This window comes from Genypterus blacodes, unplaced genomic scaffold (genome assembly GCF_046128005.1).
Source record: "Genypterus blacodes isolate CSIRO-AG114 ecotype Tasmania unplaced genomic scaffold, CSIRO-AGI_Gbla_v1 ptg000036l_1, whole genome shotgun sequence".
Classification (NCBI taxonomy): domain Eukaryota; kingdom Metazoa; phylum Chordata; class Actinopteri; order Ophidiiformes; family Ophidiidae; genus Genypterus; species Genypterus blacodes.
Genome location: NW_027466849.1, coordinates 1,764,993 through 1,785,262, shown reverse-complemented (window position 1 = coordinate 1,785,262; position 20,270 = coordinate 1,764,993). Strand labels below are relative to the sequence as shown.

The 20,270-nt window shown below is 41.0% G+C and overlaps 1 protein-coding gene across 1 annotated transcript in view; it reads left to right on the top strand.

The window, feature by feature from the left end:
- Nucleotides 1-20,270, top strand: part of LOC142996066 (protein kinase C-binding protein NELL1-like) — a 188,051-nt gene that overhangs the window by 133,807 nt on the left and 33,974 nt on the right. The window contains exons 13-14 of the mRNA XM_076146953.1: nt 3,351-3,476; nt 17,641-17,763. Of these exons, the coding sequence (XP_076003068.1) occupies nt 3,351-3,476; nt 17,641-17,763 (249 nt within the window). The remainder of the gene's footprint in view (nt 1-3,350; nt 3,477-17,640; nt 17,764-20,270) is intronic.

Genomic DNA, 20,270 nt, shown 5'->3' with positions numbered 1-20,270 from the left:
CCACACTCTCTCTCTTCTTTCAAACACACACACACACACAAAACACACAAACAAAGCAATACACGATTCATTAGAGTTCATTAGAGTAAAGAAAGCAGCGGCGCCTGAGTCTTCTCTGTTTGTTTCAGGAGACAATATTGCTGTCAGACTGAAAGCAGTTTCCATTAACCTCAGTATTGTCGGGGTGATGCAGATACACAAACACACACACACACACAAACATTCTTGGACAAGAAAGAAATACAGTGAAGACTTTTTGTCTCTGCTTCTCCACAACACAGGCTCGCTTTCACTCTTCCCTCCCAAACAAAAGCACAAAGGTACACGCTGCTGTAAATAAACACTTGGACACATTCAGTCAAACACATGCACACACACACACACACACACACACACACACACACACACACACACACACACACACACACACACACACACACACATACAGAGGCTTCTCCTACCTTATTTTTAGCTGTTTCCCCTCCCCAGCCCTGACCTACATCACAGTATGAATAAAGCAGCAGCAGGATGAAGAAAGTGAGCTCAGAGGAGGGGGGGTGTACATACACACACACACACACACACATACACTAGCAGATCCAGAAAAATGAATCCCTCCTGTGTGAAATGACAGTTCCAGTTCTGTCACAGGACCTCACCCTCTGTGTTAACTCCCACTGGAAGCACACGCGCACACACACACACACACACACACATCCAGGTTTAATACATTGTCTCACAATTAATTTACATGTTTAAGAATGTAAAAATCTCGAAGAATGAATGTCATCAGGCTAAATCAAGGCCCTTTGTTCCTGAAAAGTGGCATTTTGGAGATTCAAAGATTTTTTAGTTAACAGTTGCGTTCATCTCTACATTGAATATATAGTAAATCTGAATTTCACCATGTAACTGAGCAGCTGCAGGTGCAGCTGTCAGATCAATCTTAAAATGGTTCTTCAAGACAGACCAAGAGCACTGTGAAATTAATTACTTCCTCTACTACCTCTGCACACACATATACACACACGTACACTCACACACTGGTGCGACTGTCGCGGATGACAGACATCAGAAGAGCCTCATTGTGTATGTGACATTTGACAGCTGAAGCTTTTTCCACTAAAAGCTGACAATAGCAGCTCAGCTCTCCACTTTGAATTATTGAAGTTATGCGTGGGAGATATCACACAATGGCCACAATCAAGCCTGAATGTATGAAGCAGCATCAAGGACACTATCTATGTGACGGTCACACACGCACAACTAAAACCACATAAACATACCTATCAACACAACTTTGCACCCACACAAACCTGAAACCTCATATACCACATATACACTAGTGAACACAAATGAGTGAAAGCGCACACATCACATATGCAATCTTACATATGTGAATAAGAGGTCATTTTAGCATGTGTGTGTGTTTATACGTGTCTATGTGTGCGATCATGCGTATGTGAATGAGAGGTGGTAGTAGCCTCTATGAGAGCTCAAACCTGTTTATGAGGGACAACAAAATCATGTATGTGAGATAATTTTCTCACGAAAGCAACAAGGCTGTAAACAGGACACATTGGCTGAGCTGCTGCTATTAGACAGCATTTTTACTTAATGTAAGCTTTAAGTAAGGTGTACTTTTACGTGTGCGTGTGTGTGCTTTGACGAGTGTGTGTGTGTAATTTCACTCGTGTATATGTGGGAGATTTCTCATTTGTGTGATTTGAGGCGTGTTTATAGGTATGTGTATGTGGTTTCAGTAAATGTAAGATGGATTTTGTCCTCAACGCGCTTCACATGTAAGGGGTGGAGTTCTTCTTCTAAAGCCTCAAAGCATTCAGAATAAGTCTCATGTTTTTGACAGGCAGATCAATGTTTGACGCTTCAGGCCGGCGTGCTTTGTACACCGGCATGCGTGATGCGCCTTGCTTTGATTGTGTTACACGGTCACTCATGCTGTACATTATCCAAGGATGAGAATCCACCACAAGAAACCCCCGGCTGTGGGATGTAAGTCAATTATATACTTCATACAAATTCATACTGTGTGTGTGTGTGTGTGTGTGTGTGTGTGTGTGTGTGTGTGTGTGTGTACGTGTGTGGTGTGTGTGTATTTCTCCACAGAGGATATGGAAATACTCTCTTCCCTGTCTCATCCCCTTAAGTGAAACATTCAGAGTCCCTTAAGTGGTGGAAAGCTCTTCTTTTCTGTTGGTCTGCTGCTCCTTTACCCGTATATGCACGTAAACATAAGCCCTTTTAACACATTTACTCACACACACACTCACACCTGCACACACAGCACGTCCATCTGATGCCGTCTCATCATGAGCCACCCAGCTTGTCTAACGACCCTCCGTGTTTTAATGTGCATACATTGTCTTTCAAGGTACATTAGGAAAGGGAAGATTCAGGGTATGAGGAGAGGTTGTAATGTATCACGATATTAGTTCATGTTAGAAGAACATTAGAGATGTCGTGAACAAAATGACCTTTTTCTCCTTTCTTCTTCCCAGCTATTCTGTCCTTACAAGCGCACCTCACATCCATATACTTTTTCTCCTCTCCTTTATCTCCCTGTTCTGTTGTTCTTTCCTCTCCACTCTTCTATTACCTTCTCCCTCCCCTTTATGTCTCTGTTGTCCTCTTCTTGCCTCCTTCCTTTTACGGTTCTCCTCTCAACTGTTATTTCCCCTCTTCTTCTTGTTCCCCTTTTGAACTCGTTCCTCTCCTTTTCTTTCTTCTTCTTGAGAGCCAAGTTAAGAACTTCAATGAACTGTATCCAGCATTGATGGCAGAAACTGTTGAGTTGGAAGGGGATTAATCTGCAACATTTCTGATTGTGTTTGTTCATTCTTTGCTAGGCTTGGAATTGATCCATCAACTCTTGTATGGATTACCTGTGATGCTTCTGCACATTGTTGCACTTTCTTACAGAGTATAACTCAGAACTTATCAATAAACACTGGCTACAAACGGTTTATTCTACAAAGAAACCTCAGTTCATCAGTGGGCCAACAATGGAACCCTGTAAATGGCTACCCAAGATGTGTATCTCATATCATCTCTATATCATTAATTAAAACGACATGCAGAGACCAAATTTCGTACAACTCCTGTGAGTGATGACTCCAGGCAAGGTTCGAGACAAGCCGGATGGACAACACTCTGCCATAACAGCAAACAACAAAGCCTGGCTCAGAGACAAAATAGTTGTAATGCGATAAAAGCAGCAATGTGAAACGGCTCACTGAGCCCCCCAGCCTCATCGCTCTCCTGTGGATCTGTGCCTTTAGAGTACAGCCAGCGAGTTATTAATCCTCTGTATCTGCTTTGTTTGTCCTCAGATATCGATGAGTGCGCTACCCAGATGCACTACTGCCAGTCCAACACCGCATGTGTCAACCTACCTGGCAGCCATCGATGTGACTGCCTGCCAGGGTTCATCAGAGTGGACGAATACTCCTGCACCGGTATGGATGGATGCATGCAAACACACCACTAACACCAACATATAAGATTAACAAAGCTTTACAAGGGCTGAAAAGTTGCAAAGTATTATCACAAAACTCTTATTCAGAAATAATTTCAGACAACAAAGCATTCCTCCCTCAAAGATAAAGGGGCTTTAAACCTGAAAACGTGTTGGTTATTGTAAGTGACAATGGTAAGAAGTGTCCCAGACGTCTTTTGATGTTGCTGAATTTTCTTTTTTTTCCAGTTGCACCAAAGACCATTTAGAAAAAGATGATTTGCTTTTTTGCATAGAACATGTCAGTAAAACAGGAAGAAGAATCCATTTTTAGTAGGTTGTCTATTACAATATGAATTTGCTAGACCCAAGTTTTATGTACAGTTTTATAGCGCACTGCAGCAACTACACTGCACTACAACAGTACAATATTATTTTTGTCTTAATAGTAAGTCTTGTAGTTTTGGAGTCTGGAGTCGACCAGAAATATAAACACAGATCTTGATACAGTTTTTGTTCCTATATGTAAAGAAATGCATAGAATTGTTTTTGTCATTGTCTGTTCTGCAAGAAAAAGAACAGAAATGCATCAGGTTCTTGTTTTTTTCAGGTTTATTTACCATTGATGGTGTATTTCAACTTATTTCCCAATATCCAATGCCATTCAAATGCAGCATTGTTCACTTTTTGATAAGCTTGGATGTCAAATGGGAGCTCAGGGTGGAACCTCTTCTGTTTTGCCTTGAGAGGAGCCACTGTAGCGGAGGTGGTTTGGAAGTTTAACCGGGATCTTTGTTGGAAGCCTCTTGCCTCTTCCTAGGGAGATATTGCAGGCATGTACAACTTGGAGGAGAACATGCGACACACCCAGAGGAGCCTAAGTTACTACTGAGAGGGGTACAAACAGTACATACAGGGATACAAAGATTTTTGCATTCAGTGAATCCATCTGGTAACATTTGTTGTCTGAAATCAGAGGCTGTGGAAAATGACATGCAGGTTGATTAATGAATACCTTTGCATTTGTCTTTTGAAGGCTGGATGAATCAGCAAGTGATTACAAATGGCATCGCTTGTCTATGTAAGATAATTACTGATTAGGAATATTTTGCTCCATCCCTGACCTTCTCCGAGCTGAATGTCAGGAAAACAGTTTGCCAACTTATTTACTTTACTCGAACAACACAATGCAAATGCCATGTCTATGTTTATCCCCATTGCTCTCCAGCTGTTCCCCAACATACACTGTAACACAGTGACACCTGTCTTTCCGTTGTCATTTATTCTGCAACATGCCGAACAATATTTTCCTCCAAAGGTCTTCAGAGTAGGGTGATTTCTGACAAAGTGAGGAGGATCTGCTTGGCTGCCGCTCACTGGTTCTCTGTGGAAGTGTTCTTTAATTAGCTCGGAGTTGGCAGCCATGCAGCGATGTGGATCCATTGAAAATCAATCTATTTTGCAGCTTGTAAAGTATCCTGGCTGTTGCCTGGAAGCCCAAGGAGCACTCCCCTACATCTGCTGGGAGAGATAAATCCTCCCTCTGCCTCCTGCGTCTCTCCCATTTCCCTCCTTCTTCTTCTACTTGTTTCTTCCTGTTCCTTGGTGGAGGATTTTCAGATTGTCTGCATGATAAAGGGAGTTCACACCTTCACAGCTGCTCATCATATTTCACAATACTAACACGACTCTGCATTAGATTCATCTCCTCTGTAATTGGTGTTTTGTTTTAAAATTCATCTTGTTATTTTTCACTGTTTCAGTAGTGGAATGTATTTTGTTAATTACTATTCTTGTCACTGCCTTAAGTAGGACACACATACGCATACAAATACACACACACATGCAGTCAGTGCAAATGAGCTTGTGATTCTAAAGATAAATCAGTTGCAGAAAACATACTCATATCTTTTAGTGAAAAATTATTATATTAAAACCATTAAATTCTTATCAACATTATCTATCAACGTTTTACACATAGGAAGTAAAGTAAATTTGGTTTAACACTCGTGTAGGTAAAATTACACAAAACGTCAGGACATTTAATTAGTAAACTAAAGCGTTGTGTAAGGGTTATAAGACTGAAACAGAATAACATCTAGTAGTGATTATCAAGTTGTAATTACACCTTATAAAATAATACTGTCACAAAAGTTACCCTAACCCAAAGTTCTGTTGCTTATTCAGGCCACAGTCAGGCTGCTGCATCAAACAGTGGATGTTCCAAAGAACTTAGATTAGCATAACAAGCTGACTCACATGCAGGAAAGTCACGTAGTAATGCTGAAAGATCCATACGTTTGCGTGTTGTCTCCCTGTGTGGGGTTTCCTCCAGGTCCAACTACATGAAGGTTAAGTGAATTACAAACGCTACATTTCCTAGGTGTGAATGTGAGTGTGAAAGAGCTTGTCTGTACATATGGCAACTCTGTGAGAGACCAGAGACCTGTCCAGGTGTGTGCCATCTCCCGACCGATGAACTTTACAGTATGTAACAATATCACAAGAGAAACACGTTGGGGAACAGACACTTATGGCAGCAGTACAATTCTCTCACACACTTTCCTGCAGTGTGTGTGTGTGTGTGTCTGTGTGTGTGTGTGTGTGTGTGTGTGTGTGTGTGTGTGTTCGTGTGTGTGTGTGTATTCAGCTCTCTGTCTACATAGGTCCACTGGCAGTAGTTATAGCCGCCCACGGTCTTATATTACATCACCTCCACAATCAGCATGGAGTCTACGTATATTTACTCTCAATATTTCAATCGAAGCAGAAGAATAATGTACCGGTAGTTGTGTGTTTATTAAATGAAACATCATGTACTTTAGTTCTCACTCTCTCTCTCTCTCTCTTCCCCTCTGCCGTCCCAGGTGGAGGGGTCTGTCTTTTTGAAGACAGGGCCCTGTAAACAATAGGAGCCAGTGGTAATTGTAGTTTCACATGGTTTCATCTCTATGGAAGCAGACAGCTGCTCAGGAATGGATGGATGGAGGAGGGGGGGGGGGGGGGGGGGGGGGGGGAGCAGCAGTTTGAGGTTCTGTAACTACTTTGTCAAAAAGCTGCAGTGCGTCTTGTCAAATCCACATCCAACCTGCCAAGATCAGCTCACAGGAACATTAGACTACGATGATGTTTGATGTTCCACTTGCTTTTGCTGAATTAATATGTGAAACTGATTTTGTTGATATTGTTGAAGGGCCACTTAATCAATTATTTGCCCAATTATTTATTTCAATTATTCCCTCCTCCCCCCACCCCGGCATTGAACCATTCTGACTGAATTGCCTAAGTTGTGCTGATCCATACATCTTGACACAATGAACCATTACAAATATAGGCTTTACTGCAGTGCTGTTTTATTGGATTACACTAGATACACAGTAATAAGTATATTTTAGAAAATAGTGTTAAGAATTGCTAATAATCAAGGGCAGCATAGTAACCCAAAGTAATTTGGTCCTACAATGACCCAAATCTTGCAGATGCATGGCAGACCCATGAGGAATTACATGCCAGAATTGGCCCAAGGTCACTGGACCAAGTCTGCTTTCCCACAGTAGCTGAAACCTGGTCTTACTGTTGCTAACTGGAGCTAAACCTCAGCATAGATCAGCCCAGGTTCAATCAGTCTGACCAGGTTACGTTAGAGAGAGGCAAAAGCTAGACTGAAGTATTAAGTACTCGATCAAACGTAATATTGTATCTTATTTTTTACAGAGTAGCCAGACCTATATATGCTTGAAGTATGAAGACTTCTTCAGTGAATGCTCATGTTACTGTCACACATCAAAGTTGTAAACCATTGGTGCATTGTGGGAAGAACTGAGTCCAGTGGACACCAAAAGAAGACATTCACACACACTTTTTCAATTGGAGTCTACATATTCACTCATAAACATTACAGTGATCATAAAACACTTTTCTATCACGCTAAGCATTGTAGAATATGATTTCTCTTCACACAGCCAACACGCAAGTTGAGGGGAAATCCTCATGCCTGTCTGTCTCCAGGGCAGGCAACTGTTTTTTTTGTCAGTTTCCTATTCTGAAGCTTGTAAATGATTGTTTGTTGCTCAAACTATGTAGGCAGAACTGAGAGGATTCTCTTGACTTGCTGTCTCTGGCTCTGTCCTCCCTGTTCAGCCACAGTGTTCATGCAAACATCCCCGGTCATCATCTTTTTATTCCAAACAAATCATAAAGTATAAAATGCATCATTTCCTTTGTGCCTGAAGAGCTTTAAGAGCGAGCAGACAGCTGGTGTTTAGAAAGAGAAAATAAATGAAAATGCTTTTATTAACGGGCTAAAGCTTGTATCTATTGAGAATCTGACATTTCATAAAAACCTCCTTTATTTGTAAGGAAATGTTATGGATTATTGCTTTTACAATGTGCTCGGTTTCTCAACATTTAGATTATACAAGTGTGTACCATATACTTTTAGTGTTTCTGGTGCAGTGCAAGCAGAAACCTCCAGTGATTTCCCCTGTGGAAGGTCATTATGATCTCTGATTCTGTTGCTAGATAATAGTTGTCCGCCATACGTAATTGTATGAAATTGTTGTCCGACTACTACTGTGTACTTATCTGATGATATCTCGGTTTTAGAGGAATTGTTTTCTGCATTAAACGGGCAGTGATAAGGCTCCAGGTTACAGATTAAACCGGTGGAGAGGAGAGGTTTTAAGGTCCTTCCTTTCGCCTTCATCCTACAAATATACTCCAGCAGCAAGTTCAGCCGGTCTGGAGATAAAGTGATGTATAACCAATTTAAAATGAACTCCTAATCCATTATAAGCTCCTGCTTTGCACAGTGTATGCCTGAGGTGAAGATGGCAAAACCTGCCATATTTTTAATCAGTAGGGGCCACCTCGATGCTTGACCAAGCATTTTATTTTTTGTCCTTATTTATGCATATGTTTCAAAAACCTTTCATCAACCGATGCTTAGGCCATGGACGCAGAAACAAGTAATTCAGTTATGGTGCAGATCTTAGCATGTAAATTGAGATTTCTTCTCACTGCCATACAGTCTGATCTGTTCTGACAGCAGGGTATTTAAAAAAAAACTCACCAACAGACTTGCATGACATTTCCAGGACCGAACGGATTGATTTGATCTCTATGTGATCTTCATGTAAGATTTTACGCCATTAATCCATTTAGGCTATAAGTTGTGGAACGTGGAATGTGGAATGAGTGTGGCCACGAGATTGTCAATCCTGGAGAACATTTTCATGGTCATAGACTTAATTTAATGTATGTAATTTGAATGACTGGGCAGCAAGGTGGTGTTGCCTCACAGTGAGAATGTCCTGGGTTCAAACCCAGCTCCGATTAAAGTCCAACTCCAGTTACATGCACCGCAAATAAATTGTCTAAAATGTAAAATTGCTGGTATACTGTCAGGATAAAACACAAAGCCGTAGAGCTTAAATCCTGAGTGCCATCAACATTTTAAATTCTAAAATCCATAAGGTCTGCTGCCAAGTGCTTTATGTGCTTCACGTAGCTTTGTGCGTTTTAATTATCTGCTTGTGTTGTTTTATTGTAGTGGCTGTTCGGTTCTGTTTCCAAAATTGCTGCGATCATGAAAATCCTGGAAAGTGAGTGACTTATAAAATGTGTTTTAAGACGGCAGGAAATGTTACGAAAAATTATGAAATATTTCAGAAGATGAGGGAAAGTAATCAAAGTTCTGATAAGGAAAATTATAATACTTCGATCATCTTGAAATCTGTTATTCTGGCACATGTTTCCAATCTGTTTGTACGCTTTATCCCAGATGCAGATTTTAATTAGTGTCTGTTACTGAAACAACACATTTAGAAGATGGTGGAGCTCCTGTATGTGCTCTCACCCGCATCGCTCATCAATACCATTTAGAACCCTTCAATTTGTGACATACGACCTCTTAAAATTGCAATCCTTAGTCTGTCCACCCGCCGGCCTTGTTACACCTTTATCCAGCATAAACGCATGGCGGCTTTTTAACCATATTGATTGCATTGAGTAGAATTAAGTGTTTGCTTATGGTCTAGTAACCTTTTAATCAGGCAGCAGTCGTGTCACATGGCTCAACCTCTACTGCGCACAATGTATAGTTTTCCTCTGCTCCACACTCTGGCAATCAATAATGTTTGATTTGGTTACTTTTGTTATTTTCTTATCCACCTGCTGCTTACATACTCTCAGGCTATGTGCTCTGCTGTCATACCGACCAACCCCCCCTCAAGATACAGTTAATGTTAAATGAAAATGTAATCAAATCCAATTCCAATTATACATCTAATGAATGTGGAGCTCAGGTGTGACGAGCCAGGAAACCTTTGCAACCCTCGGCGTATACATTAACTCTTCAAAATGGAGGTCAGTCTGGCTCGGCACAGGCCAATTCAAAGAGCACATCACTCGATTGCGAAGGAGTCGGATAAGTTTGCCTTCTCCGTCCTCACTTTCATCCATTTGTAATTGGTGGAGAGATGGCAGCATTTATATTTAGTGGCCTTCATAAAGGTTTAATGTACGGAGCCCCCCCCCCCCCTTCCGCTGCTTGTCAGCTGAGTGCACAACCATCTAAAGTAATGGAGCTGCTGCATTACACTTCTTTTTCCTTCGTGCTTGTTCTCCCTCCTTGATGCATCTCCTCATCCTGGGGTGAATACGGCGGGCCACACTGCAACGTGGAATTCTAATGCACCGTGGCTGTGGGATGAATGTTTACTGACAGGACGCATTAATGGAACTTGCTTTCATTAATGTGAATTGCCGCCTAAGCACCTTTATTGCCTTCAGCTGTATATTTCATCCGGTTGTAAAGAAATTGTGTTATCTTGCCGGTTGCTCACATGCGGAGGATATGAATCGTGTAGTCAGGTACACGGCACAGCAGACTGAACACTAATGCTGCTTAAGAATTGATTCGAGATGTAAATATATGAACATTTGCGACGTAATGAGAAGCACTCCAATTTAAAAGTGCCGTGTTGTCGTTAGTTCTGCATGTTATTCATAAAGTTTTATAGCTGAAGATTATGAGCATCCGTGCGTGTTTCTGCGCTCCTTTACTCATATATACCAATCAAATATTTTTCCTGTGTAGTAGTAGTAGTGTGAGTAAAACTGCATAATCTAGTGTATGTTCACACTACTCTCTCTGAGGTTAGGAGAGTACTGCACTGAATGTGAAGTCCTTTGTTAGTTCGCATAACCCGTTTACATACTGGATGTGCCCTTTGAATGCACACAGGGCAAACTAATAACTAACACATTTCAATGTAAAATGTCAGGTATTACGATAAAGCCAAATGTGTGTTATATAATTACAGTAAAATCTATATTTACATTATTTTCTTGTTTAGTTGTGGACACTGTACAAGGTTCTAATGTGTCCTAACATGTTTGAGGAAAATTGTCCCCACATTTGTGTTTGTGAATGCAGGGAGAGGCTGGTCATATATGTGTCTGTGGTGTGTAGTATACCCACACAATAATAGAATGGTACTGTATATGGAAACTCTCTGTGGTGATGAACTCCTCTGTGTTACGCTGCATTTACAATTTTTGTTTGACTCGACCGCGATTGTCTTACATATAGTCTCTGAGGATTTTCTTTCCAAATAAGACTTTGGCATTTTGGAGCCAACAGTTTCTCTCTCAGAACACTTCACTTCTGCACACTTTTCATTATATAATAATCAGATTTCAGTACAAGTTGTTTTTTAAATTACAAGCAGCAGGTTTAACCGAAATTATAATAATATGTTTGTGTGATTACAGAGGAAAAATGGATAAATGCCATATCAGGTATGCCACTTTACACAAAGGGCATCTGTGTAAAATGGGATTAATTGACAAGTGGGTCAAAAGAAAATTATCCCGTTGAACTCTGGCAGGATTATTGCAGTGAAATCACAAATTTGCTTTGAATAATTTCATGCAAATCCATGTCCACTAGGCTAAATGAGAGCGAGTCAATATTCTCTCCCTGTGACGCTGACAAATCTCTTCTGAGTTCACGTCGCATCAAGGTGAGCAGCAATGCCAAGAAAGGGAGCCAACGTGACAACTCCTACGTATGCGCGAGAAAGGACAGAAAAAAGAATCTCAAAACCCTGAAAAATACTGCTGTGCTCCGTTCTTTTTTTATTGGCTTGTCACCGGCCATTAAATTTCACATTACCACAGTGTTCTGCTCGATATTACCAAGCGGAACGGCGTTCGGGGCTTAAGAGACGAGGACACGCTTTTAAAAATTTATAATGTAAAGTAAAAAGGGAATCATAAGATGTTGGTTTTATTCATAAACTCTCACAGACAAAGCCAGTCCATCTCTTTAGAGCCCATTTAAGAGAAAACATTCTCTGAGTTGTGTTTCTTTCCAACACAGAACATCAAAGAAAATGATTGTCAGTGCATCTTGTTGTTTTTCTGACACTTGCATTGTTGGGTCTGGTTTAGATTGCCCTTCTGTAAAGATAAACGGCTCAAAGCTTTGTGGAAAATCTTCAAACAAAACTCAAAAATCATCAAAAAAGTCTGAAATCTCCCGCTGGTTAGCTCCATGAAGCCCATAGGGGGGGAACACAATCTTAAGAACTTACTTTGATCTGTCCCTAATGGCTGCTCCCCGGGTGCCAGGCTTTACCCTTCCTCCAAATTTTGTCAAATGAATTTCACAACTTTTTCATCGAGCATAATTTCCTTGGCAGAGGTTGAGTATAAAACGAATTTGTGGAATAATCGATATGAAAGACTATGAAAGAGTCTGCAGAGACAGAAAAGAAGACCTTTTGAGATCAGAACCCAGTTTTAATGGAACATGTCCGTATCTAGCTGTTAGTGTGATGTTTATTCCACGTCTTCGGACAAAAGACTAGACTAGGAAGTATCGCCAATCCCTAACTTAAAATGTTTTTAACAGGATAATGTTTCACACCGAGGTCAGAGCCTGCAGACTTTCCTTCGCTTTCAGTGTGAGTTTCTAGAGAGTGCAGAGGATCCGAGCTGTCAAAACTGAGAAGTAGCAGCTTTGAGGGCGAGAGAGCAAAGGACGCTCTGCTCCTCGCTCGATTCATCTTGCATCTTCAGAACATCGATTACGCTCAACTCTCTGCCCTCGCTTGCTGTCAAACGTTGTTCTGCTCCTTTGAATCTGTCCTTGCACTTTCTCGAATCTTGACTTACAGATTGATTTGTGCTCAGATGTCTTTTTATCTGGGACGGAGTGATGACTTCCGCATTGAGATGCTAAGCAGAGGGTTAAGGAGAGATTCCATTTGCATTTCTTTGTCTGGTGCGCACTGGAGATTTTCAATATTAAATATATGCGCTCATTAGGTCTGAATCAGTGAATCTTGATCATATGAAAGTGTCATTGGTGCTGTCAATCCCATTTACAATCAACAACTTAACTGCACCAACACACTGGCTCCAGCCACCACTAAAAGCAGGAGGGAACACGTGATGCTATGCGCTCAAAATGGCGGCGGAACCAAAGTTAACCAATTATACAGCAAAGAAAACCAAGAGTGTTAATAAAGAGATATTTTGTTTCTTCATAACTGATTCAGAATCTCTCCTTCTGTTCTGTAAGGTGATCTAACCCATGTTCTCACCCTTGCTCAGTGGGTTCTGTTTGTCAAGCTGTCTTCTGTTTTCTCCTCTTTAACCCCTCTTACACCTGTGGCTTGTATGTCTTTTTTTGGTTCCCTGTTGTAGTGAGTTATCGGTGTTATTTTTGTTCCCCCATTTGCCCCTGAGCCTTATCTGCTCCTGTATTTGTGTCGCACCCTTTTGCCCATTTGGCCGTAGTGTGGGGCTTTATTTATTCCCTGCACTTTTTGTCCCGTTACTAGTATTACTAATATTTTAGTTTGGTTATTCTAGTTCCTTCCTTGTGTGTTCTGCACTATGAGTTTGTCATTAAACCAGCTTTTCTACTATCTCCTTTTTTTGAGGAAGATTGAGTCCTCACCCTTTGAATTCCTCATAGATATTCCGATGATCTCTTATGGCGTACATGCTTTGTGTTACTATACTGCACTGTGTGGAATGTCACAGCGTATTAAGTTAATCCTCCACTCTTCAATGCTGATGACAGCCAATTTCATACCGGGTCAGAGCTATTTCACACACGTAAGAGTAAAGTATTTACATTTTGATCGACATTCAACCTGTGCCTGACATCTAATTGTATAGGTGAGCGCCTGTTATTATGTCGCAAACACATCACGCAGGTAGAAATGAAAAGCAGAGGTAGAGCAGGCGTAAGGTAATAAAGAGACAAAGTAAAGGAGGAGGAAGGTGGGAGATGAAGGGAGAGAATCCCAGGCATTGAAATAGGATTTTTATGGTGACTATATTTGATTTAAGGCCTTTTGTCACCAAGTCTATTGCTCCTGTGTGTGTGATCCACATCAGACAGTCACATCATTTCCCCCACAGTGCTCAGTTCTTACTCGGTCCTCTTTATCAGTCATCCGTCAGCCTAGAAGCACATGTCAGCGACGGCCACAGAGGACTCGGCCGACTCATCCTCTTTGGTGAGAAATACAGTTTAGTCCTTCACCCAGTAATTCAGTGAAAAAGGAAAAATGACCTCATTGACCCCTCTGAACTTCCAATTACCCTATCATCAGCACTACAGCAGCGTGCGTGGGTGTGCATGTATGCATGTGTGTGCCGGGCATTATGCATCATTATTGCAGCGCTCCTGGGGTCACCTCGGCGTGTCCGGGTTCTGACACTGGATCACTCCGTAATCGTCCCTAATTAGACCAAACTTGACAGATTTGGGCGACGTGCTCAGGGGAACTCGCCGAGCGTCCCACTGCTGTCAGCGCAGCAACTTCATCTATACGTTATATTGCATAACAGGAAAGTCCATCATGCATTCCGCAGGTTTTCAGGAGGGCTTTTATGATTACAGTTTTTTTTATGATTTTCTTTTTTTATTTATTTATGTGTTTGTTTATACTCTTGCTCTCTCTTCTTATGGCCTCTCCCAAGCTTTTTCTTCCATTTTTCCTTATACATTAAGGATTTAGGTAGTTTCATATTGTACATGTGTATAGTTTATCCTTGCAGGGAGCAGGTTTACATCTGTCAACCACTTTTTTGAAATGCATCTAGTGAGACAAACCCGTAGGTCCTGACCTGCCTTTTAAGACTTACCCACTAAGTACCAGGATGTGGATGGGTTGAGTGAGAGGTTGTTACCAGCTCAGGCCTGGAGCTGCTGACCAGTCAGAACTTCACTCAGTGTGCACAGAAAGTGTTGCACATTATCAACACACACTGCCAAACAGCTGATGCCAATATGTGACAATATATTCCAGGAAGCCTCATGTTTGCTTGAGTAAACCTGGCTGTAGGTATTTGTCAGGAGAGAACTGGTGTGTAAGATAAAGATGCGGTAAAATGAAGACGTTGCTGCAGTGATAACACAATGTAATGGAATCTTTTCTTCCATCCTATTTTCTCCTGAATGACTTCCAGCTTTATGTATTTGTGACTCGGCAGCATTTTGAGAGAGTTGCAAGAATCTGCCCCCTCATCACAATAATTTGACAGCTTTCGGCTTTTAGGCATCGATACATTTCAATAGACAATGCAAGCCAGAAAGAGTGGAGGGATTTTTTCACATTGGTGTCAGTGGAGTTTGTCTTTTATCTATAGATTCTCTCAATGCTTCTGTCATTTACTCCATAGCTTGACCAGAAGTTAAGCTAGTTCAATGGACCACAACTTAATGCCAATATTGACTTTTTGAACTTATAACTTGACCATCTTAACCATTAAAATTCTCCTCAACTGATGTAGAGACACAGGCGGTAGCACAATGAATATTTCATCATGTACCTCTTCCTCTATTACTCTGCCATTAATACAGCCCACTCTTCATATCCCCCTCACATAAATCCTCACACACTCACCTCCTTTTCACAGGTCTGTGTGGGAATGAAATCCTTCAGAAGGAAAAAGTTAAATAATGTCATCAGGGCTACAGGAGCGCCACTCATTAATTAAGGGGAAATGTATAAGTCATGAATTCCACTAGAGTATCTGCATATTAATGAGGAGTGTGTGTTGGAGTGAGCGTAGCTTGTGAGAGGAGAAAGCATGAGGCCAGGACCTGACTTGCACTCAAAGACACAGTTCATTGTTTGATGTAAAAGCACACAGCTTCAGTTTAAATTCTCAGCAACCATCAAAGATCGCTTTAATGTATTGATTATCATTCTACAAAATCATGTTAGATTCTTATTGAAGGCGAATTAATCGCAGCTTAAGCATTCCAATAAGCTGAGCGGTAGTACTGGAATCACTCAACGCGTTTCCCAGAATGCATTAATCCTCCATTTATAAGCAACAGAGGGATCCATAATCATTATTTAATGGTGTTGTAATTATGTTCTTTTAAAAAATGTATGATTCAGATTTCCTTTTTTTCCTCCCATTACCACAGAAGAAGGCCTGTGACAGCCTGAGGTCAATTGTGGAACAAACTCATTAGGATTTTCCAACGTGTAGCCGATTAGAGTAAAATCCGCTGCGGATCACGCGGAACATGTTTGTGCTTCATCACCCGTATGGAAGTGGGAGATGTTTGAAAGAAGATCTCGCATTCTGTAGACCAAATGAAAAAAAACATCAATCACAGGCTGGAAAGTTGCTAGAAATTACAAGGAAATCAGGCCACTTTTAAAAATGTAAGAAATATTCATATATTTTTCCAATTCTGTGTTAACTTCTTGTGTGTGACCTACAAAGAGCAGTGATGCGACAGAATGAGTGCAGTTTAACATGCTTTATGCAGCTGAGGTAAAAGCAAAATCTCAAAGACTTTGCCCCCCCGCTGGGATCAACACGTGATCGGAACTGAGACAGAACATTGTAGGTACCTGTAAAGAAGACAAACTCCCAGGAAGAGGCTTAAAAGGATATTTCCCAAAATGTCTGAGTATTCCTTTAAGGGCAAGACTTAATTTTAGTTACGTACCAAGTCTCTCCACCAAATCAATCAGTTTTCAGCAAGGTCTCATAGCGTCGGTTTATCATATATAAGCCATCTCTCGTTCCCTCTGACTTCATCCTACCGCAAGCATAAAAGTTAGGGAGAAGTTCATCGCACCCAGCAGAATATAAAACAGCAAGCTCCTATGTACACACAGCGCCGTGCTGCTGTGCTAGAATAAGTCAGCTTTTCACCGTATTTTAATATTGCTGACCACACGGAGTTCTCACTTTGACAAAACTTTTAATTTTTTTATCTTCAAGCAGCTTATTCAGCTTTTAAAGAACCACGTAATCTTTCAATTCAAGGCTAAAGTGAGACGTCCTGAAATTGAATTTGCGAGGTTTTGACTAAACAGCCTCACTCTCCCTTTCATCTCTTTCTCTTACCGCACATTTGCAATGTATGCAACTTGGCTCACGTTGCATGCCGTCTGCAGCGACTGCATTTTAAATGGTCGAATCATGTATTTTTAACCACAATGATATTACATAGTCATAGCCTAGACTAGTTATCATAACTGTATAGCAAGCATGACTGAAAACAAAAAGAACATGCAATGCCAATGAGACGTGTCTGAATGTTCATGCAGGGATAAAATTGGATTAATGATGATTTCTTTTCCGTTTGATCTCACCGTCATTTGCGGAAGTAAATCTGCTACAAGCCAGTGCATCTGTTATGGAGATCACATTATTGTTTATTTAGTTTTTTCTTGGCCAGTCCCTTTGCATTTACATCCCACTCTGTCCTTTTTTGTGTAGGTAAAATAAACAATGCTTTAGACTGGAGCTTGTTGTGAGGATTTGTTTATTCAGAGGCAAAGCTCTGCTTGATGTTAACTTATGGAGAATCATTTTTTTTGGTTTGGCATAAAACATTTAGTTTGAGTCGGCATTTGAAAAGGAGTTGACTATTTGTCTGTTTTATCTTGGGGACTTTCGTCAAACTGACTGAACTGAGAGAAACTGAAACAATATTATGCACAGGTCTGTTAACTGGCACTGTTTACATTTACATTTCATCTACATTTGCACTGTCAAGCTCTGGGGCATTCAAATTGGTGCGAATGTGTGGTGGAAAGAATTAATGCGCTCTCTCTGTTCCCTTTCTCTCTACCTCTTTATCTCTCTCTCTCTCTCGCCCTCAGAGCATGATGAATGTGCTAGTGGCCAAAATTCATGTGATGTGAACGCCATCTGCACCAACACCATCAGAGGACACCTGTGCACCTGCAAGCCAGGATACGTCGGCAATGGCACCATCTGCAGAGGTAGGGGCCGACCATCAACACCACACACACACACACACACACAGACCTGAACCCCTCAGCCACTCCCCCCTGCATGGCGTCTGATGTATTGGCCTTTTGCTCCACATGAGTCCAGTCTGGTTCATACCTCTTCCATCACTCAACTGCGCACCAGCTGACACAGAATGGACAAAAATTGATTCTTTACTCAAACAGCGACTAAACCAGCCGTGGACGACATACTGACATCACTTGGGAAATTTAGAAGTGCCACAATGCAGCAACATAATAAGTTCTCCCCATAAGAACACAGTGTAGTAACTTACTTAATATATAGTGTTTTTATTTCAGGAACAGAAAGAAAGGAGGTAGAACTAAAAGAGAACATTTTGAGAAAATTAGGAGTTGGATTTCCTTAATTCACAACCAGGAATGTTACATTTTGTTTCACTGCAATTCTCAGTGACCAACCCAGATACAGTTCATGGGACCTGAGTAGAGTGCTGCACACAAGGATCAACTGCACTGTTTAGAGACACCACTACGTAGAAATGTCTGGAAGGTGTGTCTTTTGGAAGGTGTGGGGAAATGTTAGTCAACTGTTTCTGAAAATGCTTTCTCTGTTTTTCTCTGCAAGTTCACTCCTGCTTCTCCCAGTTGCAAAAAAGCAAACATTCACAGTTTCTACAGCTCTGCTGAGCATTTGAATCGATTTCCATTCCTTCCTCTCTTCAGTTGTGGTCGTGCAGTACGTTGGAACGCCACAGACACACAATGCATTAACACAAACATGCTTTATCCTGTTATTTGGCAGGGCAACACACATGTTCTAGATTTGATACCCATACCTGATAACTCCAAACTCCTTTGTGTAAACGCTGCACTCAGCCTGCTAAACATCACTTCTACAGTCATTTGAATCACTCCCGGAGGCTTGCTTGCTCATTTTCACAAAATGGAAGACGTGTCATGTAAAGTGAGCTTTGATGTTTCCTCTGTGAATCATAATGACCATATAGGCTCTATATGTGATACTTGGCCACTGTAGCTTATCACAATCATTGCAGAGGGTTTACCAATAAAGGCTGGCCTCTGGCCAGACGGGACAGATGCCTTTTTCACTGGCTGGTGAATTCAGAAATGGCCTCTTAATAAGCAATTACTATATTATCCAATCAGCACTGACACGGTTGTGTTCAGTTCTCTTCATTTGTGATTCAATGCTGCTCTGTTACATCCAAATGGCTTTTGTTTCTCTTTGTGCTCTAACAACTCATTCATTCAGGCAAACTATAGAAGCAGAAATGACCTTAATGTTTGTTTAAAGAGCAAATGTTGAGTGTGTGGTGGTGTATGATCCATCTGCTGCCACTCAATATCTGGGAAGGCACATCCTCTTCTCCACAGGTGTCAAACTCAAGGCCCGCGGGCCGAATCTGGCCCGCCACGTCATATTATGTGGCCTGTTTGAGCGAAATAAAGGTCTTTAAGCAAACATTGTCCATAAACTACATTTCCCACAATGCATGTCAATTTTGTGTCCCGCAAAGTGACAGCATCCCGCCGCTAAAATGCAGCGTTTCCACATCAGCGTCAGTCTGTATTGATTTTATTGTTTATTGTTGAAATTGGACTTGTTTTACTTAAGAAATTTCAGGTTGTTCATGATATGTTTTGAAAAAGATAGTTAAATAAAAGTAAACATTTGCAATATGAACTTGTACTTGTTTGCACTAAAAGAAAGGGAAAACTTGGAGTTGTCCATTTCTGTCCATTTCTAGGTAATTTTGCTATGATGCAACTAATCCGGCCCACTTGAGTTTAAATTGGGCTGAATATGACCCTGAACTAAAATGAATTTGACACCCCTACTCTACTCCATCCTTAGCCCCTTCTTCCTTTACCTATTTTTTCTCTGTCTTTTCTTTTCTTTTCATTTTCTTGCTGTCCTTCTTTCCTTCCTTCCTTCTTTCGTTGCTCCCTCTTATCCTTTCTTCTCTTTCTAAACCTCAAACTCAACATAAGATGAGATCATAATAATTATTGTTACTCCCTTCCTTCTGTCATCCCCCATTTCTAAATGTTGTGTCCTTCCTTCCTGTTGTTTCTTTCTTCTTTTTTTCCCATCTTCCTTTTCCATATGCATGACAATCCCACAAATTTCATCCCTACATATTAACTTTTAAAACCTTATGGTGCGTTTAAGTATGCGACTTTACAACTTAAAAACTTGCTCTGAAACGGCCGTCGTACTTGCTGCACCAGATCAGTGCAGAAACAGGAGTGTGGCTCTTGAATTTCCTCTTCACCCCATTCATATTCATTAATTATGTAAACTAACACCTCTTCAGTAGAAGGTTTGTTGGCTTCTGAAGCTGAACTGCGAAAGACTTACGAAAACATCTCCTTTTTCATTTCCAGTCCATTATTGTCGTTGTATCTAACACGTGCCAGCCAATCAGATATTAGGATTAATAGCGTTCATACCATAATAATGTCAATGATGTAATGGAAGCTGTGGATGCCCT